The sequence below is a fragment of the Sus scrofa genome, chromosome 4, assembly GCF_000003025.6.
Source record: "Sus scrofa isolate TJ Tabasco breed Duroc chromosome 4, Sscrofa11.1, whole genome shotgun sequence".
Lineage (NCBI taxonomy): Eukaryota > Metazoa > Chordata > Mammalia > Artiodactyla > Suidae > Sus > Sus scrofa.
In genome coordinates this window covers 105,707,868-105,734,724 of record NC_010446.5, presented here as the reverse complement: position 1 = coordinate 105,734,724, position 26,857 = coordinate 105,707,868, and the positions used below count along the sequence as shown (strand labels likewise).

The window sequence follows — 26,857 nt, the reverse complement described above, 5'->3', positions numbered from 1 at the left end:
TTTGAGCCCAGACTTGCCTCTTCCAACTCGAGTTCAATATGGGCAAAGCTTGGTACACTTTCAAAAGCAATTATTATTATTACCAAGATTTAAGCTATTTATAAAGACCTGGGCAATAAGAAGTTGTCAGAATTAAGTAATTTGGTATGCAGAGAGATGAAAAATCAATATTCTTCCAGCTAAAGTGTGCATATAAATATCTCATGTATAAAGTCTTCTAAATTCTTTATTTTTCAAAAACAGTATTGTATTTGTACAAAATTATACTAATTTGATAATCATACTTTCAGATAGTCCCCCAAATTTTTGTTTCTTTCAGGTTCTATTTCAGTATTCACTAATGAAGAAATAACAATTGGACCAAAGAATGGCTAATATGTCACTGCATCTGATGGGTATTGCCTTGCTGAACCAGTACATACAGTACAATGGTATGTAACAAAAAACTACAGTATAGTAGTTAATAAAACATTTTTTGATGGTGGGAATTATGATTAGTCAGGGCTTTTTTTTTTTTTTTTTTTTTTTTAAAGAAATTAACAAACGGAGTTCTCCTGTGACTTAGCGGGTTAAGGATCTGGCCATTGTCACTGTAGCACTTTGGGTCTCTGCTCTGGCACTGGTTCATTCCTTGGCCCAGGAACTTCCACATGCTGCAGGTGCATGAAGAAGGAAAAAAAGCACAACAGTCTAAAATTGTATTCAATATTTTTTTCTTTTTGGGGCCACATGTGCTGCATATGGAAGTTCCCAGGCTAGGGGTTGAATCGCAACTACAGCTGCCTGTCTACACCACAGCCACAGCAACGTGGTATCCGAGCCTCCTCTGGGACCTACTCCACAGCTCACAGCAATGCTAGATCCCTTAACCTACTGAGCCAAGGCCAGGGACTGAACCCATATCCTCATGGATCCTAGTTGGTTTTGTTGCGGCTCAGCCGCAACAGGAACTCCTGTTTTCAATTTTTAAAAATAGCATTAACATGCACATTAGAAGTTATTTTTAGGTATTTGCTGAAGCTAGTTCACAATTTAGAAAATGTAGTTCGGCATAGCTATTCAATGTTTATTTATTTATTTATTTATTTATTTAGGCATTTTAAGGCCGCACCCGCAGGATATGGAAGTTCCCAGGCTAGGGGTCGAATGGGAGCTGCAGCTGCTGGCCTACGCCACAGCCACAGCAATGCAGGATCTGAGCCATATTGGCTACCTAAACCACAGCTCATGGCAATGCCAGATCCCTAACCCACTGAATGAGGCCAGCGAACCTGTATCCCTATGGTTACTAGTTGGGTTTGTTATTGCTGAGCCACAATGAGAACTCCACTGAAATTTTAATCTTAATATAAGATTTTTTTTTGTGTGGTGGAGGGCTACACCCATGGTATATGAAATTTCCCGGGCCAGGGATCTAAGCTGCCACAGCAGTGACCCAAGCCACTGCAGTGACAAGGCCAGATCCTTAATTTGCTGTACCATAAGAAAACTTCTTGGTGGTAGAATTTTGAGGCTAAGAGTAAGTCTAATCACCTGGTGATTCAGCATCAGTACAAATATTACTAGATACAGACCTAAGCACTCTTGGGTCTTTTTGGAGCCTATTTTCTGGATTTAGATTCAGTCATTCTCCTGAAAACAGAAAGTAAGTTTGTGTTTGGGAGATTCTGATGATGATGATCACGATGATGATAGAGATACTCATTAAGTATCATTTTGTATTTTGTATATCCTTTTGCATATCAGATTTTATTTCATCTTTACAGTCATCCTGTGGGGTAGGTGAATTTATCCCCAGAAAATTTCTAGACAAGAAAACAAAAATAAGAAACTAGTAAGTTAAATCAAATCTACAAATGGCAAGGTAGTATTAAGTGGGGAGTTCAAATAAAAATTTTTTTGCTTGAAAGTCATTTTCGTCACAAATGGTCACATTGGTATAACTGTATTTTAGTTTGATTTTTTTTGATGTGGGGTGGGATAATTTACTAGTTCATCTATTTCCTGATTTGATGGCACTGAAAACAATTGTATCCACAACAAAGAAAATGCAGAAAATCGGGGAGGTTTTCACTTCCAAACTACGGGAAATATTCTTTTCTACTTAAGGAGATAGACTGGATTGGTATAAGCCATCAACAACACGTTTCCCAGCTCTTGAGCAAATTGCATACTTTTGCGATGGCAGCATTTATCATGCATTTCAATTCAGTTTACTGTCTGCCCCTCATCCTGGACAGCAAGTCCCCGGGATGTAGTAGACATGTTGAACTCTGTTCTTTGAGCATAAAACTCTTTGAAATTTGAAAATTATGCGTTTTGACTTTTGTTTGTGTGTGTGTTAAACTAGATGTTTTGCCAGAACAGATCAAGTATCAGCTGCACAACACTGATTTTCAAGAATCACCATATTGCCAGTATTCTACTGTCCAGTTTCCTCCAGCTCTACAGTCTGTCTTTACAAAGTCATTTCAATACTTACTGTTTGGATCCACAGTTCAGTGGTGGAGAGTACTGACTTGTTTCCTGTGAATTAAGTAAATCCATTTGTGTGGTTGCTCACCATGCTGAAGATGGTTACCCTGGAATAAAAAGGTCCAGAATAACTCATTCTTCCATTTGAGTTAAGGGACAGGAAGAACTCTGTGCAGTGTGTGGTGATAAAGCTTCAGGATATCACTATATATAATGTGCTTACTTGTGAAGGCTGCAAAGGTAAGGATAAAGTTAAAACAAAACTTTAGTCTTAGTGTTCACTGAAGAGTTTTGGTCTTTTGTCTTTTTAGGACCAAACCCGTGGCAAATGGAGTTCCCAGGCTAGGGGTCTAATCGCAGATCCAAGCAGCATCTGCGACCTACACCACAGCTCATGGCAACGCCAGATCCTTAACCCACTGAGCTAGGCCAGGGATCGAACCCAAGATCTCATGGTTCCCAGTCATATTTGTTTCCGCTGTGCCACAATGGGAACTCCGAGAATACTCTTACTTTTTTTAAATGTGAAAAATAAAACCAAGGAGAGCCATTGATATATTAAATGTGATTAATCTGTAGGATCAGAGAATTGATGATGGAATGCAGTAAAGTTTTCATTTTCATTTTGATGAAGGCTTTTACATTTAAATATAAAATTCAAAATATATATGTGACAGAAAGTTTCCATGCTCCTAAATGAATACGATCTTGGAATAGAACATATCTTTTAAAAAGACCTGAATGTTAATTTAACCATTACATCTTTTTTTTTTTTTTTTTTTTTTTTTTTTTGGTCTTTCTGTCTTTTCTAGGGCTGCACTGGCGGCATATGGAGGTTCCCAGGCTAGGGGTCCAATCGGAGCTGTAGCTGCCAGCTTATGCCACAGCCACAGCAGCACCAGATCTGAGCCGCGTCTGAGGCCTACACCACAGCTCAGGGCAAGGCGGGATCCTTAACCCACTGAGCAAGGCCAGGGATCTAACCTGCGTCCTCATGGATGTTAGTCAAACTCATTAATCACTGAGCCACTAGGGGAACTCCTTGACATCTTTTCTTCAACTTCACTGGCACAGTCATAGCTCGAGTCCTCATACCTTCCTTACTCAGGTTATTAAAACTATCTCCCTAACTCCAGCCACATAAGCCTAAACCATTTTTCATACTTAAACATTTTCTTCTCAGCTCGATCATACACCTCCCTTTCCGCTCAAAAGTGCCATCCATAAAGGCTACAATCCAAAAGCCTTTGCAGGCCCTTCAAATCTGCTAAGTTTCCAGTCTCCAGTCCAGCGTTTCCCTACTGCGTCCTCACACACCTACATCACACTGGACTCACTCACTCTTGGACTTCTCTCTCTCACAACTCCAGGCCTTTGCCTACTGCCCCTCAGCCAGGAATACCCCTTCCCCCATCACTGTCTAGCCAACGCTGTATTCACCTTTCCATTCCTTACGGAAGCAGTAACAGAAGCGTACCACATCCGTCAAGACTTCTCCTGACTCTCAGGCCACTCTGTAAGGGCTGCTTTCCCTGTATCCCAACGACCCTTTGACAGTTACTACCATTAAATGATTACAGGCAGCTACTATCATTTGTTGGCACTTCGGTATCCTTTCTAAGACTCTGAGGTCTTGGAGGACAGAAATCGATTTCGCTTTAAGAGCTTCCATCTCTTAAAGCACCTGAGAGTTTTGCTTGCGTTCTTTAACAATAGCAGAAGCTCAGAGAATGTCAACTCTGATGAGAAACAGAACCCCGGGCAGGAATTGTTACTAACCTGAAGGGAAATCTCGCGAGATGTAGGTCTTCACACGGCGCCAACGCACGTGGCTGACCGTTATTTAGCCGTTAAACGAGCTTCTGCCCCTCCTCTGGCTCCCGGCCGCCGGCGTGGAGAGATTTCCCGCCTTTTCTGAGGTTCGGAGACGGAAGCTCTTGTTGGTTCTTTTTGCTGTCCTCATAGACAGCAGTGGCAGTTCGCGTGGGCACGGAGCCCGCGTTTCCCGCTAGTTTTTTAAAGGTAAGGGTAAGTGTGTCGCGTTCCTTTCCTGAGGACGAACCCGGAGCTGGGCGACGTTTTTTGATCCTGCCCTTGCCTCAAGCAGGCAGCCCGTGCTCCTCTCGGTATTGGTCCAAGAAGTTAAGCTAGTTCTTCCCGGCGGGGTGATGCAATTTAGCAGGGCTGGTGGAGGTAACGGGCTTTCTTTTCAGGCTGTCGCAGTGATGAATCCTAGTTTGCGTTTCTCGATTATTTATATTGCGAGGCCACTGGTGGTGCGGGAATGATAGGGGCACAGAGGGGGTGTTTTTTGGCTTTAATCACCGCGGCAGTAAGCGACACTGTAGGCTTACATGGCAGCAGAGGTTTCGCCCGTGCCTTTAAATATCCGTTTATTATACAAACATCAACTCTGAAGATAATGAATAAGTAGTGCATTAATGAGACAGTATCATTTTGCCTTCCACTGCCCAGGAGTAGATAATTACGGCTGGAAAAGAAAATGGAAAAGCAAAAGCCCTTTAAATTGTTTGTACCACCAAGATTAAGTAGCAGTCAAGTGTCTGCAGTGAAACCTCAGACGTTGGGAGGAGATTCTAAGTTCTTCAAGGTAAATTTGCAGATCAGTCTCGATTTGACTATTTTTGACTTTTAGGAGAATGAGGCAAAGTGAACTTCCTTCCTGGTGATATTTTATAATTTGCCTTCAATGAATATGATCTGATTTAACTCAAGAATTGTGAATAACATTGCTTTAAATGAATAATGAACACAATGTGTGTTCAGGCATCATTCATTAAAGAAATAATCGTTGCTGCTTTTAGAACTCTGCATAAGTAACAGGACCTGCTTTTTTTTTTTGGTCTTTTTGCCATTTTCTTGGGCCGCTCTCGCGACATATGGAGGATCCCAGGCTAGGGGTCCAATTGGAGCTGTAGCCACCAGCCTAGGCCAGAGCCACAGCAACGTGGGATCCGACCCGCGTCTGCAACCTACGTCACAGCTCATGGCAACGTCGGATCCTTAACCCACTGAGCAAGGCCAGGGATTGAACCTGTAACTTCATGGTTCCTAGTCGGATTCGTTAACCACTGCGCCACGACGGGAACTCCCGAAGCTTCTTGTTTTTAATCCTCTTTATTTAAATGATTTGACGCAATTTATAAACATATACAATGAAATGATAAAATACAAATTAGAAGAACATTGAGGTAAGGAAAAATTAAGAAAATTTCGACAGATATGTCAACATTCTGGTAAAAATTAGTGTGTGGTTGCACTTAAAATTTGACCCTTCTGGTTGACAGGATAAAGAGGGAAATTCATTTATATAGTAGATTGTTATCGAAAAGGAGGAATTATACCAAGTTTCTCAGGTGAAATAGGGCTTTTCCTGGTGATTTATTTACATTTCTCACGTCGAACTTTACGTTGGAGATGGGATGAAGCAATGAGTATTTTAATTTTATCAGCTGCAGAAAAATCTTTGTCTCTGTAGTGAAGAGTGTAACATTAAAATGCTATGCAGTGAAGATAATTCTCATTTCTACCCGGGGAAGATCATAATGAAATTGAAGAAAATATTCTGTGCTACTCATGAAAATTACTAATATTATTCCTGAGTACTTACAAAGCACATATCATGTAATTTTAGTTTAGCTTTATCTTATAAGCGAAAATGTAAAGATTTTGCTTTGTTTACATAACAAAAGCATTTGATAATTTAAACACTATATATATAAAAGGATTTACAATTATAGTCACTTTAAGCAGATGTATATTATGCATGAAATCGCATATTACATTGCTTGTTATTAAAGTAGTATGGGACAGTATGTTTAAGAACTTCTTTTTGATTCTAGGGTTTCAACAAATGTGTTGAAGATGATTTTGGTTTTCCATTTGTGGTGACTAATCTCTCCAAAAATGGGGAAAACATTGATTCAGGTAGGAAACTTGAAAAGCAATGTATCACCTTTCATAGAAACATTTTAAAATACACATTGTTGGACATTGCAAATAATATATGTATCTTATGATAGTCTTGACATTAAAGCTAGATGTAACACTTAATATAAAAAATAAGATGTTGTATATTTAATACTAGTTGTCTTTTATTTTGCAGATCCTGCTTTACAGAAAGTTAACTTTTTGCCTATGCTTGAACAGGTCAGTTATGTATAGTGAATACAGATGTAGTCTGTTTAGGTATTGAATTGCTTGCTTGAAAAAGAAAATTCTTGAGTTGTTAGATTACTAGTCTTCAGTATTTAATTGCTACTATTTGGAAACTCTCATCAGAAATACTTTCTTACAGGGAAAATTTATTCATTTTTTAGGTTGATAATTCTGACAGTTGTCACTACCAGGAAGGACTAAAGGACTCTGATTTTGAGGTCAGAAGATTTCCTATCTGTATGATATTTCTTGTAATTCGAGTATCATTATTATTTGTATCTGTCTTTCTTTTGAAGTTTAAAAGGATTAATATTTGGTTAATGTTTTAAGTTATATTCTTTATAACATTTTTCCTCCTTTTTCTGAAGTTGCTAAAATAACTAGGCCTGTGTATTTTCCTGGGTTATAAAAGCATCCATTCTTCAGGGGCAATTTAATTTTAAACCATTTAAATCAAGAATATAAAAGGGGATCTGGATACAATATGTGAAAAAGCTGAGAATTAAGCCAGTATTTTACAAACAATTCTTGAATTGATAGGTTTGATTGCTTATTCCTAAGAAACTTGTAGGATATGTTATACTTTTGATTTAGTTATAATATTCATTTCTACTTATGGCACATAACTGTCTAAAGCAAAGAGAAATTCCATGACCTGATAAAGTGCTATAGGTTTGTTGCTGGGATTATGGTATTATAAATTTAGAAATAGGAAATTTATTAATATAGTTTGATAATAAAGAGCTATTATCAAGCAGAAAATAGCGTGATTAAAAAGAGAAAAAACTACCTCTGGAGTTCCTGTGTGGTGTAGTTGGTTAAGGATCTGTCTTTGCCACTGCAGTGGCTTGGGTAGCTGCTGTGGCTCAGCTTTGATCCCTGGCCTGGGAACTTTTGTATGTTGTGTGTGCAGCCAAAAAAACCCAAAAAACCACCAAAACAACTTCTGGCATTTACCTTATAATGTGGAAATGGATGCTCTAGGAAATGCAATTAAAATTCAAATAAAACTTCATGCTAAATGAAAGTTAGATCTTGTGTTCTCTACTTTTTGTTGTTGTATTTTAGCTTTATTTAAATCCTCAAGCTGTTTATATAACCAAAATGTTTCAAGACCACTGCTAAATTTATAGATTTCATTAGAGTGATTTATTTTAGCTTTTAATAGCCAGATTCTCTCATTGACTTAAATATTTCTAACTTCCGGCTTAGGTACAAAAATTCTGAAGTTGTTTGATTTTATTCAACAAGGACTAACTTAATCAAGTCTGGTAACCTTAGTGAAGTTAATATTGCCTTAGTCAAAAAAAAGTTAAGGAATTCCTGTTGTGGAGCAGCGGAAACGAATCTGACTAGGAACCATCAGGTTATGGGTTTGATCCCTGACCTTGCTCAGTGGATTAAGGATCCGGCGTTGCTGTGAGCTGTGGTGTAAATCGATGACAAGGCTTGGATCTGGTGTTGCTGTGGCTGTGGTATAGGCCAGCAGCAACAGCTCCCATTAGACCACTAGCCTGGGAACATCCATATGCCTCGGGTATGGCCCTAACAAGACAAAAAGACGAAAAAAAAAAAAAGAAGTTAAAAGCAGCTTTCAGTATGCTATTAGGTCATAAAATGAGAGATTTAGTCTCAAATGTTAAGATATTCATGGATATTTTCAATAGGCAGCTAAATTAACAATCTTTGAAAATGTATTTTATAATAGAATTCAGAGCCGATGAGCAGACTATATTCAAAACTATATAAGGAGGCTGAAAAGATCAAGAAGTGGAAAGTAGGTGTAGAATCTGAACTGAAGCAGAAAGAAAACAAGCTGCAAGAAAATAGAAAGATAATTGAAGCACAGCGGAAAGCCATTCAAGAACTACAGGTATAATCAAATTTGGAATTGAAAATATAGTATAGTAAATGTTATACTACTATTTAGACTATTATTTCAGTGTTAGTTGGGTTTATCTTGTTTCTGTGATACGGATTTTATAACAGTGCTTTTTGACGTTTCATTGATAATAGTTCCATTTCAACTTCAGGATAAACACAGTGGACAGGTTTCACAAAACTTAATGCAGGTGATTAGGGAAAGAGTATCTTAGGGGAATAGTAACTTATTTTAGATAAAGATTGATTTAATGATTTTGTTGTTGTTGTTGTTGTCTTTTTAGGGCCACGCCTAGGGCATATGGGAGTTCCCAGGCTAGGGGTTGAATCTGAGCTGTAGTTGCCGGCCTACCCAACAGCTGCAGCAATGCCAGGTCTGAGCTGCTGTGTCTGCGACCTACACCACAGCTCATGGCAATGCTGGATCCTTAACCCACCGAGTGAGGTCAGGGATTGAGCAAACCTGTATCCTCATGTATACTAGTCAGATTTGTTTGCGCTGAGCCACTTTGGGAACTCCCTGACTTAATGATTCTGGTTATAGAGTTTTAATTTTTATTAGTTCCTGTTACTGAAGATGTCTCGTTTGATATAAATATCTTTTTATTATATTAGAATATGACATTTGTAGATAAAACTTTTTTAATTTGGGAATTTCCTATTGTGGCTCTGTGGGTTAAGATCCCGATGTTGTCTCTTTGAGGGTGCAGGTTCAATCCCTGGCCTGGCTCAGTGGATTCAGGACATGGCATTGCCATAAACTATGGTGTAGGTAGCAGCTGCAGCTCCAATTCAGCCCTTGGCCCAGGAAGTTCCTTATGCTGGCAGGTGTGGCTGTAAAAAGAAAAAAAACTTTAAATTTGAAACTGTGTAGCTTAAATTTTATGGCATAGTGAAAGAAAAATTTTGATAAAATGCAACATTGGGATATCCCAATGTTTGGAGATGATTCAGCAAACCTAATTTTAGATTGATGGAAGTGAGACCCATATTCTTATAGGATATCCATAATTGTGACAAAAAAGTTCTTTTTGTATTCAAGGAAAATAATTCTTTTAGACCATTGTAACATGTTAGCAAAGAAATATTGCTTAATAATTATACTCATGTTTATTTTGCTAAACAAAATGCGATGAATTGTTCTTCTGTCTTATAAATTAGTTTGAAAATGAAAAAGTAAGTTTGAAATTAGAAGAAGGAATTCAAGAAAATAAAGATTTAATAAAAGAGTAAGTAATTTAATGAATTTGTTTTTTACAAATTTATTTTTTATTCCAAGCTTATTATTAAAATAATTTCCAAAAATTTAATGAGTAATTTTTATTTTGTAATATTGACTTATAATAGTATTCTGTCTGGGTGATGTGGAAAAAAGGAAGACATACCTATTTTACCTTCTTGAATTTGGCAAGCCGTGATCATTGACTGAAAACATCTTACTTTTTAAAATGTCAGACAGGGCAAGCCATACTTGGTGTTAAAAAGGTACCTGATAATCCTATATATACAACTGCCTATGTGTATTATATACCTTTCTGTTGGACTGTTGTTTCAGGTGCAGCACATGCAGAATGGGGCTCAATTGCTTTCCAAGCTAATTCTTTCAAGTTCCTGTTTTTGCCAGTGGCCCATTTATTCTACCATTAACTTTGACTTAAAACTTTAGTATTGTCATTGACTGTGTGGACATTTGAGTCTACACAGAGTGTCAAATTTGTTTATTCCTACTTATTTTAAGCATCATGCTCATCATGCTAAATGAGGTTCTAAAAGGCTTATCACCTTGTCACTGAAGTTTCTAATAAGTGAAAAGTGCTTTTATAACATTATTTTAGCCCAGTTGAAAGATAACCTATGATTTTCTAGAAAAAAAATCTAAATGTTATACCCTGTTTTCTGCCTAAATGAGATTTGGTTATTTGAGGGAAGAGAGGGAGAAGAGGAAGGTTCTAACATTGTGCGCCTACTGTATTTTTGGTACCTGTCTTTTATATGAATATGTGATTGAGTTTCTGTGGTATAAGAGATCTAAAGTCTGCTGTAGCCCTAATACCAGTATTTGGTAACTTGTGAGCTTTCTTAAAATGGGTACTGCCTCTATTAGTAAACATTTTTTGAGTTTTTGTGAGTACTGTGACTACTTAGTTTACTTATATAACATGCAGTGTAGTGTAGAATAGAGTAGTATAACATAGTATAGAATTAATACAATTTTTTTTTTTTTTTGTCTTTTCTAGGGCCGCTCCTGCAGCATATGGATGTTCCCAGGCTAGGGGTCTAATTGGAGTTGTAGCCACTGGCCTACGCCAGGCCACAGCAACGTGAGATCTCAGCTGAGTCTGTGACCTACATCACAGCTCACGGCAACACCAGATCCTTAACCCACTGAGCAAGGTGAGGGATTGAACCCGCAACCTCATGGTTCCTAGTCTGATTTGTTAACTCTGCACTACAACGGGAACTCCAAGAATTAATGCAGTTTTTTGAGGTGGGAGAGAATGACTTTAGTTTTTGGTGTGCTGTCGTTCTACTTTAAGTACTTGATTCAGTTGAGGGTCAGTTTTGCTTTCAGATACTGAATTGTCAATTGTCATCTGAAAGAACCTAACATTTAGTTAAGAACCTTGTCAGAATATAGGTAAGAAACAAAGTAGTACTTAAGATTCTTGAGTGACTTGATTATTGGATGACAAATTTAAACTAGCTCAGGCAAGCCCATTATTCACTTGATCATGATTTCCTGAAAGGGATGTAGATATTAGGGTATTATTTATTGTTTTTTTCCTTGAGTTTGAAAGAGACTTTGGATATTTCCAAAACATGTGCCTGACCTGTAATAGAGGTTTGAGTGGGAATGGACACTTCGGTTCATTGACATTTTTGAGCAGGCAGAGAGTTTTGAGATAATTTAGATAATTTTGGAGACATTATTTTTTTTGAATGAAACAAGACCTTATTACATATGATCTGATTTCTAACATTAGAGGTAAAAGTGTCTAAAGTTTCAGATTCCAGGAATCAAACCTGAAATATCATCAAACCTGAAATATCAACAATTACATATTTTCACAAACTACTTTAAAAAGTAACATCGGATTTTGTCACAGTTTTATCTGGGATTTATTTAAATACCTTATCAAGCCCTGGCCCATGCTATGGGGACGGTTGTCAGAGGCTTTCATCCTCCCCCACTTCAAGATAAAGTCAAAATTCCTTAGCATGGCATGAAATACTAGAGTAGCAACCTTTAGTCCCCCCCCCCCCCCTTTTTGTCTTTTTGCCATTTTCTTGGGCCACTCTCGCGGCATAAGGAGGTTCCCACGCTAGGGGTCCAAGCAGAGCTATAGCCACCGGCCTACGCCAGAGCCATAGCAACAAGAGATCCGAGCCACGTCTGCAACCTACACCACAGCTCATGGCAATGCCGGATTGTTAACCCACTGAGCAAGGGCAGGGATCGAATCTGCAACCTTATGATTCCTAGTTGGATTTGTTAACCACTGAGCCATGACGGGAATTCCTCCCCTTTTGATCTTTCTGAAGATTACTTTGGCTAATTGGGGCCTTTTGTGATTCTATACAAATTTTGATATTGTTTGTTCTATTTCTGTGAAAAATAGCATTGGAAATTTGAGTGGGATTGTATTGAATCTGTAGGTTGCTTTGGATAGTGCAGTGTTGGGATTTGTAAGAAAAAAAAACTTTGGTCATTCAAATGACCAAAATATATATCACGTATTTTTTGGTTCATCTTTTTTGACTCACAACTTCTCAAACCCTTGGAATTTCCTAAATTTTGAGAGTGATTAAGATGTCTTGTTATGTTAATGAGGTGACTTTTGGACCCTACCTAAGGATAGGGGCTGGTTGTCGGGAGAGTCATCCAAGTGATTTGAGAGTTTCAGTCCCACCCCTTTACCTTCCTCAGCTCTGGGGAGAGGAGGGGCCTGGAGGTTGAATCAATTGCCAGTGGCTAAAGATTTAAATCAATATGACTATGTAATGAAGCCTTCGTAAAAACTAAGAATATAGGGTTTGAGAGCTTCTTGGTTGGTGAACATGAGATTTGGGGAGAATGGTGAGCTCGAAGAGAACATGAATGTTCTTGCCCTTTTCTCATAACCTTGCCCTGTGCATCTTTTCCACTTGGCTGTTCCTGAGTTATATCCTTTTATGATAAACCAGTAATCTAGTAAGTAAATTGTTTCTCTGAGTTCTGTGAGCTGCTCTAGCAAATTAATAGAATCCAAGGAAGAGGTTTTGGGAATCTTTGATGTATAGCCAGATGGACAGAAGCACAGTAGTAATCTGGGCTTGCAACTGTCATCTGAAGTTGCTAGGGCAGGGGAGGGTAACAGTCTTGTAGGACTGAAATTTTAAATATGAAATCTGATGCTATCTTCAGGTAGATGGTATCAGGATTGAGTTGAATTGTGGGACGCCCTGCTGCAGTGTCAAAAATTGCTTGTTGGTGTGGGGAATCCCCTCCCAAAATTGAAATTGGTACCACAGTCCTTTTGGGTAGTATGGACATTTTAACAGTATCACTTCTTCTAATCAATGAGCATAGAGTATTTTTCCATTTATTTGTGTCTTTAGTTTCTTTCATCAGTATTTTATAGTTTTCAGTGTATAGGTCTTTTACCTCCTCTGTTAACTTTATTCCTAGGCATTTTATTCTTTTTGATGTAATTGTGAATGAAATTATTTTCTCAGTTTATCTTTCTGATAGTTCATTATTAGTGTCAGAAGTGTAACTGATTTTTGTATATTGGTTTTGTGTCCATAAGTACTGAATTCGTTTATTAGTCCTAACAGTTTTTTTGGTGGAGTGTTTAGGGTTTTCTATATATAGTGTCATGTCATCTGCAAATAGTGACAGTTTTACTTTTTTCCGATTTGGATGCCTTTTATTTCTTTTTCTTGTCTATTGCTCTGGCTAGGAGTTACAATACTATTTTGGATAAGGTGGCGAGAATGGGCATCCTTGTCTTGATCTTGATCTTAGTGGACAAATTTTCAACTTTTCATGGTTCAGTATGATGTTAGCTGTGGACATATTATATATGGCTTTTATTACGTTGATGAATACCTGCTTTGTTAAGAGGGTTTTTAAAATTTATATTTATTTATTTTTTATTTTGTCTTTTTACCTTTTTCTAGGGCCGCTCCCACGGCATATGGAGTTCCCAGGCTAGGGGTCTAATTGGAGCTGTAGCCACCGGTCTACACCAGAGCCACAGCAACTCGGGATCCGAGCCGTGTCTGCATCCTACACCACAGCTCATGGCAATGCCGGATCGTTAACCCACTGAACAAGGCCAGGGATCGAACCCGCAACTTCATGGTTCCCAGTTGGATTCGTTAACCACTTCGCCACGACGGGAACTCCAGAGGGTTTTTTTAATCATAAATGGATTTTGAATTTTGTCAAATGCTTTCTCTGCATCTATGATATGATCAGAGGTCTTATTCACATAGTGGATGACTATTCAGAAAATTGCTTATATTTTAAAGGTGATATAGCTAGAATATTTCTGGGGTAATTATAAATGAAAACCCCAATCCTCTCTTCTCGTTTTATTTCTTAGGTAAATCTGGAACTGTTTACTGAAAGGTTATTGAAAGTTACTTGGGTAGAAACTTGTTAAGGAGCCTTTTACTTTAAAAGGAGTCAGTTGTTAAATCATAGTTAATAGTACATTCAACCCATTTTTTTCTTCATATAGTCACTTCTGAGTGATATATGATATATACAAAATATAACATTTTAGGAATTTCTTTAAAATTGTAACAATAATGCTTCATAACTTTTATATATGATTTTTCTTTGAGATCAGATTACACTTACTCAAAATCTTTCCTTTGTTTCAGGAATAATGCCACAAGACATTTATGTAACCTACTCAAAGAAACATGTGCCAGATCTGCAGAAAAGATGAAGAAATGTAAATAGCTTTCTCATTTATGTGATTTTATCAGTTTGTTATTATTATTTTAATAGTAGGGTGAAGAGGGGAACAAATTGTCTTTTCATTTTTTTTGGAACCAGTTTGATTATTTGAACAAGTTATATGTGCCTCATAACAGTTTTTTATATAGGCAATGACTAGAGCCTCAGTTCTTTGAGCTTTTTTTTTTTTTTTTTTTTTTTTAACTTTTTAGGGCCACACCCACAGCATATGGAAGTTCCCAGGCTAGGGGTCAAATCCTAAGCCACAGCTGCAGGATCCAGGATCTGAGCCATGTCTGTGACCTGCCCCAGAGTTCACAGGCAACACCAGATTCTTAACCCACTGAGTGTGGCTAGAGATTGAACTCACAACCTCATGGTTACTAGTTGAATTCGTTTCTACTGTGCCACAATGGGAACTCCCTAGCCTATATTTTAAAAATTTTAATTCATAGCACACAGCTTACCGTACGATCAGATCACATGGTGGGAGAGATTTGAAGAATCTTCTTTTTTTTTTTTTTTTTTTTTGTCTTTTTTCTTTTCAGGGAGACACCCACATCATATGGAGGTCTCCAGACTAAGGGTCTAATTGGAGCTGTAGCCACCGGCCTATGCCACAGCAATAGCAATGCCAGATCTGAGCTGTGTCTGCGACCTATACCACAGCTCACAGCAACACCAGATCCTTAACCCACTGAGCAAGGCCAGGGATCAAACCCTCAACCTCATGGTTCCTAGTCGGATTCATTTCCGCTGTGCCACGACAGGAACTCCTGAAGAATCTTTTAAACATTTTTAAGTGATCTCTTAAGTGAAACTGAAGAGTGTATCTTGATGTGACAATGTAGATTCTTTTTTTCGCTAAAAAACCCTAATACTTGCTTTATCATTAGTGTAAACTCCATCTAGATTCTTGCCTTAAGCCTTTGTTTTTGTTATTGTGATTTTCTGTCATTTATTCATTCAGCATTTTAAAAAGTGCCTACTATGTGTCAAGAAATATTCTAGATGCTGAGGAAAAACAGTAGTAAATACAGTTTCTGCTATTATGGAGTATGTACTCTAGTGGAGGGACATATACCATAAATGAATAAGTAAAATATATTTTGAGTGATGATAACTAAAAGAGAATATTTTGGGATAGGGTGTTTAGGGAAGTTTTTGCTAATATTTGAGAAGAGACCTAAATAAGTGAGGGGGTGCACTATGTAGCTGTTTTGGGATTGAATATTTTCGGCAGGGGAAACAGCACATGAAACATCCCTTAGATAAGAACCTGTTTAATCTTTTCAAGTCATAAACAGTGAGGTCACTGTGCGATGCTTTCCATATTTTTTACCTAATTTGTATTTTTCATCTGTTTTTCTCATTGTATTCCCTTCAGCACAATTTCTACTAACCTTTTTTTCCAGTTCACTAATCCTCTAGCTATTTCTAAATTGTCTTTATCTTTATTTATTTATTTTTTGTCTTTTTAGGGCTGCGCCTGCCGCATATGGAGGTTCCCAGGCTAGGGGTTTAATTGGGGCTGTAGCTGTTGGCCTTCGCCATGGCCACAGCAACGCAGGATCGGAGCCTAAACCACACCTCAGGACAATGCTGGATCCTTTACCCACTGAACGAGGCGAGGGATTGAACACGCAACCTCATTGTTCTTAGTCGGATTCGTTTGTGCTGCACCAAGGCCGGAACTCCTGAATTGTTTTTAAATTAATTTGTTAGGTCTTAATTTCTGCAATTGCATTCTCTGAATTTGTTATTAAAAAAATATCTGTAGAGAGACTTAGAATGATGTCACATTTTCCTAGTTCTTGGAATGTTGAGAAATTTTTGATTACATCTCAGACATTTTTTTTTTTTCCCTTGGCAGCACTTGCAGCATATGGACGTTCCCGGGCCAGGGATTGAATCTGAGCTGCAGCTGTGGCTTGTGCTGGGTACCCACTGTGCTGGGCGAGGGATCTAACTTGAGCATCCGGAGCAACTTGAGCCACTGCAGTTGGATTCTTAACCCACTGTGCCACAGTGGGAATTCCCATCTTTGACATTTTGAATATTATGTTGTGAGATTCTGGGTCCTTAAAATCCCCTGGAGGAAAAAAAAATTGCCTAGAGAATGTTTGTTCCTTTATATTTTAGCAGGTAGTCAACTCAAGTTTAGATCATAAGTTCTATCTTACCTTTTATGTGCTGGGGTTTCATTATCTGTTCAGTTTGCAAAGCTTTTGCCTTACTATTCTGGATTTGTTTCATGTATGCTTCATTCAAGGTCAGTTCTGGGACTTAGTGATTTTGGAGCCTTTGCTGTATTTACTGTGGGTTTGCCTTGTACATGCATATCCTCCCTTTTCCCTATGGGACTTGTGCCAATTCAAACAAATAGGGACTCCCCTTCCTTCTACAGCTCTCTGTAGAATTACCCATTCACTCTCCATCTTAGAGGAGTCCTGTCCCCTTGTCCTTTGGCCAGGAACATGGAGTTTCTCTTGAGGTTTTGTTTGTCCTTCCTGCCATAGCTGCTGTAGCTCTACTACTGGGGCCACCTTTGGGGAAGGGCTGGAAGAGAAAAAAAAAAAATCAAGATTTGGAGTTCCTATTGTGAGTTAGCGGAAATTAATCTGATTAGTATCCTTGAGGAATGCAGGTTCAATCCTTGGCCTTGTTCAGTGGGTTAAGGATCTGGTGTTGCCATGAACTGTGGTGTAGGTCTCAGACATGGCTTGTATCCTACGTTGCTGTGGCTGTGGCATAGGCTGGTGGCTGCAGCTCTGGGAACTGGGAACCTCCGTATGCCAAGGGTTCAGCCCTAAAAAGAAAAAAAGACAAAAAATAAGTCAAGATTTCTTTTTGCTGCTTATATGTCATGTTACAGTTCTGCTGGGGCTTTACACTTTAGTAATGCTAAGAGAGAAGTTGGGAAACAACAAACAGGAAACTCACCTTCCTATGAATCACTTATTTAGGATTTTACCTTTTTTCTGAATCTATCTACTTTTGCCTACTTTTCAAATTCTTCAAGTAATTGCTTTATGTATTTCATCTGGAATTTTTAGTTGTAATCAATGGGAGAAAAAGGCTATAGTGAGATTACTCCATCTTGACTGACACTGGAATTTGGTTTGGCTTTTCTGAGTTATAATCCTCAACTTATTCTTGGCCTAATGGTTCATCATTATCTTTTTAGAATCTTTAGAATCTTTGATTCTTTTAATAATTAAAAAAATTCCTCCAGGTGTTCGCATCGTGGCTCAGAAGAAACGAATCTGACTTGTATCCATGAGGATGCAGGTCCAATCCCTGGCCTCACTCAGTGGGTTAAGGATCCGGCATTGCAGTGAGCTGTGGTATAGGTTGCAGATGCTGCTCAGATCTGATGTTGCTGTGGTGTAAGCCAGCAGCTACAGCTCTGATTGGACCCCTAGCCTGGGAACCTCCATATGCTGCAGGTGTGGCCCTAAAAACAAACAAACAAACAAACAAATTTCCTCCAGATTTTTAATTGTCTTTAGGAAGAAGTTTGGCCTGGATTACTTAGACTTTACCAGAAAACAGAGTCCTGGATGCTTTTTCAAAATATAAATCAAGTTATGTCACTGTCTGATTTCTTCAGTGGCTTTTCGTAATGTTCCAGATAGTATGGTGTTTGCCACTTCTTTTCATTTTGTCAAATGTTTTCCTTGTGCCCCACATACTCAAGATCATAGAGAACTCATAGTTAACCCCTAAACAGATTATGCTTCTGAGTTTTTGCATATATTGTTTCTTATATTGGCTAATCCTTCCTTATGCATTTTGTTAATTCCTATTTGTCCTTCAAAACTCAGTAAATATTACCACTTTTGGGAAATATTCCATGATATTTCACTCTGACTTAGATGCTCCTTTTTTTTCACTTAATACCCTTAGTATACCTTTACCATGTATTTGTGAATTCCTTCAACAAATATTTATTGAGTACCTACTATGTGCTAGACATTTCACTGTAAGCTCACAGGCAAGGGATCATGTCTTGTTTACCTCAGTATACTTAACACTTTGTACAGTGCCAGTGAAGATAGTAGGCAATACATAAATTAATGAATGAATAAGTAGAGAACAAATTTGGAGTTTCTGCCATGGCTTAGTGGTTTAAGAATCTTACTGCAGCAGTTTGGGTTGCTGCAGAGGTACGGGTTCGATCCCTGGCCTGGTGCAGTGTGTTAAAGGATCCAGCATTGTCTCAACTGCAGCATGGGTTGCAGCTATGACTTGCATTCAGTCCCTTGCCTGGGAACTTACATATGCTGTGGGTGTAGCCATTAAGAAATAATAATAACAATACCAATATTTAAAAAAAAGAACAGATTTGTTCTTAGATGTTTCTTAAAAAAAATAAACACCCTGTAAGTAGTTGTCTGTTGTACATAAAAGTATACTGGAATTCTTTAGCCTGCCATTTGATATACTCTGTACATTTTTTTTGTAGCCTTACCCCTTAAGCTAAATTACTTAGTGTTTTTTTTTGTTGTTGTTGTTTTGTTTTTTGTCTTTTCTAGGGCTGCTCCTGCAGCATATGGAGGTTCCCAGGCTAGGGGTCTAATTGGAGCTGTAGCTGCTGGCCTACACCAGAGCCACAGCAGCACAGCATCTGAGCCGTGTCTGTGACCTATACCACAGCTCATGGCAATGCTGGATCTTTAACCCACTGAGCAAGGGCAGGGATAGAACCTGCAACCTCAGGGTTCCTAGTCAGATTCGTTAACCACTGCGCCACGACGGAACACCTAAATTACTTAGTGTTGAAAGGACTTTAAAACTTTTTTGGTCTACTTGTATTTCAATTGCTTTAATTCTCCTTATAGGACATTCATAATTTCCTTTTTGACTACTAAGTGGTGGTTTTTCCCATCTTTGAGTACATTCAATGATGGCATCACTAACCCCAAGATTGTCATTTAAGGACAGATCTTATTTTTATACTGGAATCTCTTTGTGTTTTCTTTCTTCTTATTGCTGTTCTTTTCCTTAAGGCATACAGAAGAAGTCTAAGCCATTTTTTTTATGTGTTATCTCTTTAGATCTTTAAAGATGGCTATTCATCACTTCTGAATCTTGTTTCTAGCCTAGATATTTCAAGATTCATGCTTTTGTTATTTTGGTTGATCTGTTGAAAATCTTTGTTATTTAGGAGTCTGTAACTGTGTGAGACTATCTAATGTATAACTTGACCTGTGTAAAGTTAGACAATTCTTGTCTAATTGTCGGTGTCATTAATGAACTCTAAAGTCAACTTATTTGATAGTCACATTGCATTATTAATTAAAATCTTTAACTCTTCATTTTTTCAGCATTCTTTGCATGTGCATTTAGATTTTTGGATCCAAATAGCATTCCTTGCATTTTCCTACTGGACCTCATTAGGCAGACCTTATGTTTTAATCATGTACCACCACTAATTATTTTGGGATCCCAGCAAATAACAGTTTTTCTGTGTCACACTTTTGTTATCTGTGAAACAGGGATAATTACAGTTCCATATATCTATATCTATATTTCTACCTGAAATAAATAGTATGTGTATTTATGTGTATATTTTTCTCCTTGCCAGGACTCTGGAATTTTTTGATTTTATAATTCACGATTTCGTCAGTATCACTGTTTCAATCTATGTATTCCAGTCTTTCTTTAGACCAGGAAAGCCTTATAATATCTTTGACCACTTATTCTGATTTCTGTTTGGGCCTACTTCCTTTTTTGTTGGCCCTCACTTCTCTAACTTTTTAATGTTCATTTTTCCCCCATCTTTTTTTTTTTTAATTATGGACTTTAAAAAATTTTTTGTCTTTTTTGGACTGCACCCATGGCATATAGAAGTTCCCAGGCTAGGGGTTGAATTGGAGCAGTAGCTGCCGGTCTATGCCACAGCCACAGCAATACAGGATCCGAGCCCTGTCTGCAACCTATACCACAGCTCATGGCAATGCCAGATCCTTAATCTGCTGAGAAAGGCCAGGTACCAAACCCACATCCTCATGGATACTAGTTGTCACCACTGAGCTGCAACAGTATCTCCCCTCAACCTCATCTTTCTCTTTACATTGGGTTATAACTTGATTTTTTTTTTTTGGTTTTTTTACCATTTCTTGGGCTGCTCCCACGGCATATGGAGGTTCCCAGGCTAGGGGTCTAATTGGAGCTGTAGCTGCTGGGCTACGCCAGAGCCACAGCAACGTGGGATCTGAGCCACATCTGCAACCTATACCACAGCTCACAGCAACGCCAGATCCTTAACCCACTGAGCAAGGCGAGGGATTGAACCCAAAACCTCATGGTTCTTAGTCGGATTTGTTAACCACTGAGCCATGACGGGAACTCCCCCAACTTGACTTTTGAAGTATCAATTTTTTTCTTGTCCTGCCTCTAAGCTGTAGCTCCTTTGCAGTCTCTCATCATCTAATCCATGACCCCTTTCCTCATTATTTGTTTTTCTACTTAATGCATCCATTTCTTGCATTTTTGTTGTGACCTGTTCTTTCTTTATGGATGTATCTTTGTCTTTAATTGAGACAGTATTTTCTTGGTTCTGTTGAGAATACTGAATAATTTTCTGAATTTTTCATCTGAATTCTTTAGAGTTTGTTTCAGAGATGGGCTGTTCCTTTTAACATCTTTCATGTTCCCTCTTCTTGTGTGACGTGTTTTATCATAAGCCTCGTAAAGGTTTTCTGACATATACATCATTGAAAAAAGCAAGAACTATCTAAATAAACAAACTAGGTGATAAACCGACTTTGGTCCTAGTATAGTGATTGAATCCTTTTTCTATTTTTACATTTGTAAGGCAGGTCATTGAGCAGTTTCCGAAGTTTTTACCCTTGTATAACCCTATTTTATGGTAGCTAAATCACCTTTATGTCCCTTCTGCCTGGTTTTCTGGTACACTGATAAATTTTGTAGAATATACAGTTCTGAGTAATTTTTGTCAACTAATTCAAGCATGCACAATATTTTATATCTTAAAATGTTAAAAAATCTTTTTTTTTTTTTTTTTGTCTTTTTGCCTTTTCTGGGGCCACTCAAGTATGCTGGTTCTCTGTGCTTTATGCAGCCATGCTCAGTTGCCCAGGGTGTTGGAACAAGGGAAATTGAGAAGCTGTTTAAGACCCCATATGTCTACATATGTTTACAGGCATTTTTTTCTCAAGTTTTGTCATTTTCTTAGAGTTCTATTGAAGGAAAAAAAAAAAAAAAACAGTCTCACTGCTCTTGGTTTGCCCAAACTATCTGAGATTTCTATGGTTCCTATTCCTGAGGCTTAGCTTGGTAAGTATAGAGGGCTGTAGAACCCCTTCTTAATAAATACCTGCCATTACCTCAGCTTCCTCTTTTAAAGGCCTCTTCCCTACAAAGTAGTAAATATTTCTTAGGTCTAGAGAATGGGAAACTTTGTTCTGACTTGTGTATCTTGAAAATTTATTACTTATTCATGTCCTGACTTTCCTCTAACTCCAACACTGGGCTTTTGAAACTCAAAGACTTTTTTTTTTTTTTTTTAATTTTGGTTGAATAATCTCTTTTTTAAGACAATGAATCCAGCAAGATCTTGTTGGCCAAATTAGGGCAAAATAATTGTATGTGTGTGTGTGTATGTTTATGTGAGAGAGAGAAAGAAAAAGAAAGAGGGGAAGGAGAGGAGAGAGAAAAGGAAGGGAAGAGGAAAGGAGGAAGAAAGGAGTGAGATAGATATAAGTAAGGAGATAGATATCAAGAAAACCAAAAATGTAGGTTTCTATTATTACAATATTATATCATTATATTAGAATACTCTGCTACCAAAATCCCTTCTCTGTGCTACCTTTTGCAACTTGCTCCTGACAACTCTTAAGTACATCTATAGCAATTTATTTTCTTTTTTTGTGGTTTTATTTACTTGCTTTTCAGAAAGTACTTGCCTATTGGAAGAATGGTGAGGTTATTTTGGAAGTACTGGTGGTGGTGGTTATGGGAAGATTGGATGTGTTGGCAATTCTTTGGCACAAAGAGTTTCTGAGGAATAGAGAAGGTTTGTTGCTAAATGTGTTTGGTAGTGAATAGATGGAGAAGGTGGAATTACCTTTCTTTTGAAACACTGATTTGTTTGGTCTCTACTTCCTTAATTTTTCAATCCCATTAATATTCATAATATTCAAATAAAAGTGATTTAGCTCATATTCCATTTGTTCTCTCCAGACTTAATTTTGAGGGGTTTAGGATACTTGTATTCTTCTAGAGTCAGTTCATGTACCCTCTTTTTAGTTATTTGGCATTGACATTTGAGTCTATCATAGCTGCCATTCTCTTGTTTTGCAGTTTGTTACCAAGAATCTGGGAACTAGTACTCTCCTTTAGCTGAACATGGTTTCTGTGGTGTTTGGCCTCACTTGGAGAAATGATGAAGGGACAGCCACATTTTCTTTTACTGCCTTGTGCCTTAATTGTCCACAGCACTACCTACCAACACTAAGTTTTGCTGACTTTACTCAAGGTTTGAGGACAGCTAGAGGGAATCATTGCTCAGGCAAACAAACAAGCAAACAAACAAAAAACCTTAAAAAAAAAAGGATCATAGAGAATTCATAGGAGATTTATCTTTGGGACTACACCTATTCTTAACTTGTTCTTCTTTCTTGGGATTTATCTTCCTTCCTGCTTCTTTAGAGTAGAGCAGAGACAAGTATGAGCTTTGCCTTTCATAAGTACTTCATGATCTTAAATATACAAAGGAAAAATATAGATTAGTTGTTGAGTAAGTAGGGACTTATTATAAAGGCTAAAACTATAAGTATATTTTACCAAGTTTGAATAAATTCATGAATAATAATTATGTAAAAGGCAATTAGGTATAATTAAATGGCACCTAGCTTTTGAGGTTGATGTCATGAAGTATGACCATGAAGAATGGTCTTACTTTAAAAGACTCAAAAGGAGGGAGCTCCCGTCGTGGCACAGCGGAAACTAATCCGACTAGGAACCATGAGGTTGTGGGTTCGATCCCTGGCTTCACTCAGGATTTGGCGTTGTCATGAGCTGTGGTGTAGATCGCAGACATGTCTTGGATCTGGTGTTGCTGTGGCTGTGGCATAGGCCTGTGGCTACAGCTCCAATTAGACTCCTAGCCTGGGAACCTCCATGTGCCTCAGGTGTGGCCCTGAAAAAACAAAAGACAAAAAAACAAAAGACTCAGGAGTTCCTGTTGTGGCTCAGTGGAAACGAATCTGACTACCATCCATGAGGACGCAGGTTTGATCCCTGGCCTCATTCAGTGCTTTAAGGGTCTGGTGTTGCTGTGAGCTGTGGTGTAGGTCACAGACATGGCTTGGATCTGATGTTGCTGTGGCTGTGGTGTAGTCTCTCGGCTACAGCTCCGATTCAACCCCTAGCCTGAGAGCTTTAGGCTCATACCACGGGTGTGAGCTTAAAAAAAAAAGGCTCAAAAGATATACTAGAGCCCTTTAATAGCCCAGATTTTTAAATATTTTGGGTTCACCTGAGACATTTGAGTATTATCTTGTTGGAATTATAATTGTTTAAAAATTTAATTTTGAAATATTTTACAATAGATGAATATGAACGGGAAGAAACTAGGCAAGTTTATGTGGACCTAAATAGTAACATTGAGGTAAGTAGTAGTAAAAATCTGAATATTTTCAGTAGAGACATTTCTAACAAATTAATAGTTACAAAGATAGGGATTATTGTTCTTGCTCAAGGGATTATTATTTATCTTTTGATATATGATTATATTCAATAAAATTCTCAAGGTTCTATAAGTATTAATGTTTTATTTTTTAGTAGTTTTTGAATTGACATTTTAGTGACACCAGTTAATTTATGAGATATTAACTCTTTGTCAGAGACTAGCGCATTGTGACAGATAACCATTAATTTGAAAAACATACCAAGTATCTGCCTGGTTCCTATTTACCTTTTTTATCCTATCCCCTATCATTCATTCTCCACTTTGCTTCTTACTATAGTTGTTCTTTTTTTTTTTTTTTTTTTTGGCTGAAGCGTGCAGTGACTTGGTGTGCTATCTCAGTTCTTAGACCAGGGATAGAACCTGGGCTGCAGCAGTGAAAGAGCTGAGTCCTAACTACTGCACCACCAGGGAACTCCTCAGTTCCTTTCCTTTTTGTTTCTCAAACTTGCTAAGTTCTTTCTAATCTTGCTTCTTCGAATTTGTTTCTTCTATCTAAAACATTTGTGTTCAAGATCTTAGGCAAACTCATCAGCTTTATTCTGCTTTTTATTACTCTTTACTATTTTACCTAAAATATCTTTTTATTCAATTAGCCTCTGTCTCTTCACCTTGTCTAAACTTTTCTGAAGAGCACTTAAAAAATACATGACATTTATTTGATACTCATGTGTGTATGTGTTTTCTTTCTTACACCGAACTATAAGTTAGTTCCAGTAGGGTAAAGACTATGTCTTATATCCTAGGTGTCTAAAAGAGTGCCTGGCACATAATAGGCACTCAGTAAGTATTTTCTAATGCATAAATGAATTCATCCAATTTTACAAATCAGTATTTGTTGAATGTACTCATACTTCCAGATAATGGAAGTATGATTTGGACTCTTATGAGAAGAGACAGCACAGAAGTTACACTTTAGTGAAGACAGAAGTAAACAAAAATCAATGTAAAATTGTAGACTTTGATATGGGCTTTTAAAGTAAATGACTAGAGTACCAACAATTTTTTTTCCTATTTGTTTATGTGCCTTCAGTACCTTTAAGTATCTGGGAAGTTACCATAATAGACACTCTTAATACATTTAGTAAATTGTTTAATTATTAAAAATTCAAGGGTTTTTATTATTCAGAGTTGTGCAATTTAAATTTAATGATCACATGATGCAAATTTATTTTTATTGTTTGAAGAAAGCTATTTAAAAAGTCTTAAGTATGATTCTTAAAAATTAAATGTATTTCAGAAAATGATAATAGCTTTTGAGGAACTTCGTGTGCAAGCTGAGAATTCCAGACTGGAAATGCATTTTAAGTGTACGAATTTTTATTTTTTATATTACTCTTCTGATGTTTGTGTTTTTATGAAATACTGTTGATGCTTTCAAACCTTAAGCTTGATGCCAAAACTATTGAAAATTTTTATATTGTATATAGTTTTATAAGCCCTTCTAAATTTTGTGGAATGTGGCAGAGAATTAGTGTATGTTAAAAATACTCTTGGTTTCAAAAGCTACATTTTCCCTGAAATTGAATTATGGTTTGTATTTAAGTTTTTAGAAGTGTGGTTTCATCTTATTTTTACATTCCTTGTCTTGGTCAAGCAGTATGTTAAAGTAATATATATTTAAAATCTCTTATTTCATATTAGTGTTATAAAGAAGAAACTTAGATATGGCTATTAAAGAATTATGGAATTTTCTCAAGGTATTGTACCTGTATATTATTTGAATTTATTATTTTACTAAACAGAAAGCAGCAGCAAGAAAATTGCAGTTTTAGCTTGTTAGAAACTTTTAGGGTTTGATATCTAGGTAAATAAGGAGGTGAAGTAAAATATTAGAAACTTAAAGTTTTATTTGTTATATAATTATATTGATATTAAAGTATAATTGTTTTCTTTTAATTTTTTTCTTTTTAAAGTAAAGGAAGATTACGAAAAAATCCAACACCTAGAAGAGGAATACAAGAAAGAAGTAAATGACAAGGAAAAACAGGTGTTTTTAAAAAATCAACTCTCTCTAATCTTTTTTTTTTTTTTGGCTACCCTGTGGCACCTGGAGTTCTTGGGCCAGGGGTCAGATATGAGCTATGTTCCCTAACTCCTTGTGCTGGGATAGGGATGGAACCTGCATCCCAGCACTCCCAAGATGCTGCTGATCCTGTTGTGCCACAGTGGGAACTACTTTCTGTATTCTTTCTTTCTTTCTTTTTTAATTTTTAAAATTTTTTAATTTTTTAAATTTTTTATTACTCAAATGAATTTATCACATCTGTAGTTGTATAATGATCATAACAATCTGATTTTACAGGATTTCCATCCCACAGCCCAGGCACATCCCCCCAGCCCCCAAATCTGTATTCTTTATATTTACTAATTTATAAGATACTTAAAATTTTAAGAGAAATTTGTATTTGTTGCTTGCACAATAAATTCCTGAGAGATTTTAACATTTTATTTATCTAAATATATTTTCCATTTGCCTTAATTTCCGTTGACTCAAATGTGCATGCACTGAACGCTAGCCCTTTTTAAAAATCAGTGAATCTGAAGTTCCCGTTGTGGCTCAATGGTAAGGAACCTGACCAGGATCCAAGAGGATTCGTGTTCAATCCCTGGCCCTGCTCAGTGACTTAAGGATTGGTCTTGCTGTGAGC

The 26,857-nt window shown here is 37.3% G+C and overlaps 1 protein-coding gene across 3 annotated transcripts in view; it reads left to right on the top strand.

Annotated features, from left to right (window-relative positions):
- Positions 4,312 to 26,857, top strand: part of SYCP1 (synaptonemal complex protein 1) — a 138,060-nt gene continuing 115,514 nt past the window's right edge. For 2 of the 3 annotated variants that reach the window (XM_021090000.1, XM_021090002.1), the window contains exons 1-11: positions 4,313 to 4,497; positions 4,951 to 5,086; positions 6,339 to 6,423; positions 6,602 to 6,645; positions 6,816 to 6,872; positions 8,363 to 8,527; positions 9,697 to 9,764; positions 14,410 to 14,483; positions 24,070 to 24,128; positions 25,447 to 25,516; positions 26,123 to 26,196. In XM_021090000.1, coding sequence (XP_020945659.1) covers positions 4,979 to 5,086; positions 6,339 to 6,423; positions 6,602 to 6,645; positions 6,816 to 6,872; positions 8,363 to 8,527; positions 9,697 to 9,764; positions 14,410 to 14,483; positions 24,070 to 24,128; positions 25,447 to 25,516; positions 26,123 to 26,196 — 804 coding nt within the window. In that variant the 5' untranslated portion in view covers positions 4,313 to 4,497; positions 4,951 to 4,978. Of the gene's footprint in view, positions 4,498 to 4,950; positions 5,087 to 6,338; positions 6,424 to 6,601; positions 6,646 to 6,815; positions 6,873 to 8,362; positions 8,528 to 9,696; positions 9,765 to 14,409; positions 14,484 to 24,069; positions 24,129 to 25,446; positions 25,517 to 26,122; positions 26,197 to 26,857 lie in introns of all 3 variants that reach the window. The other variant, XM_021090001.1, reaches the window with a different exon arrangement.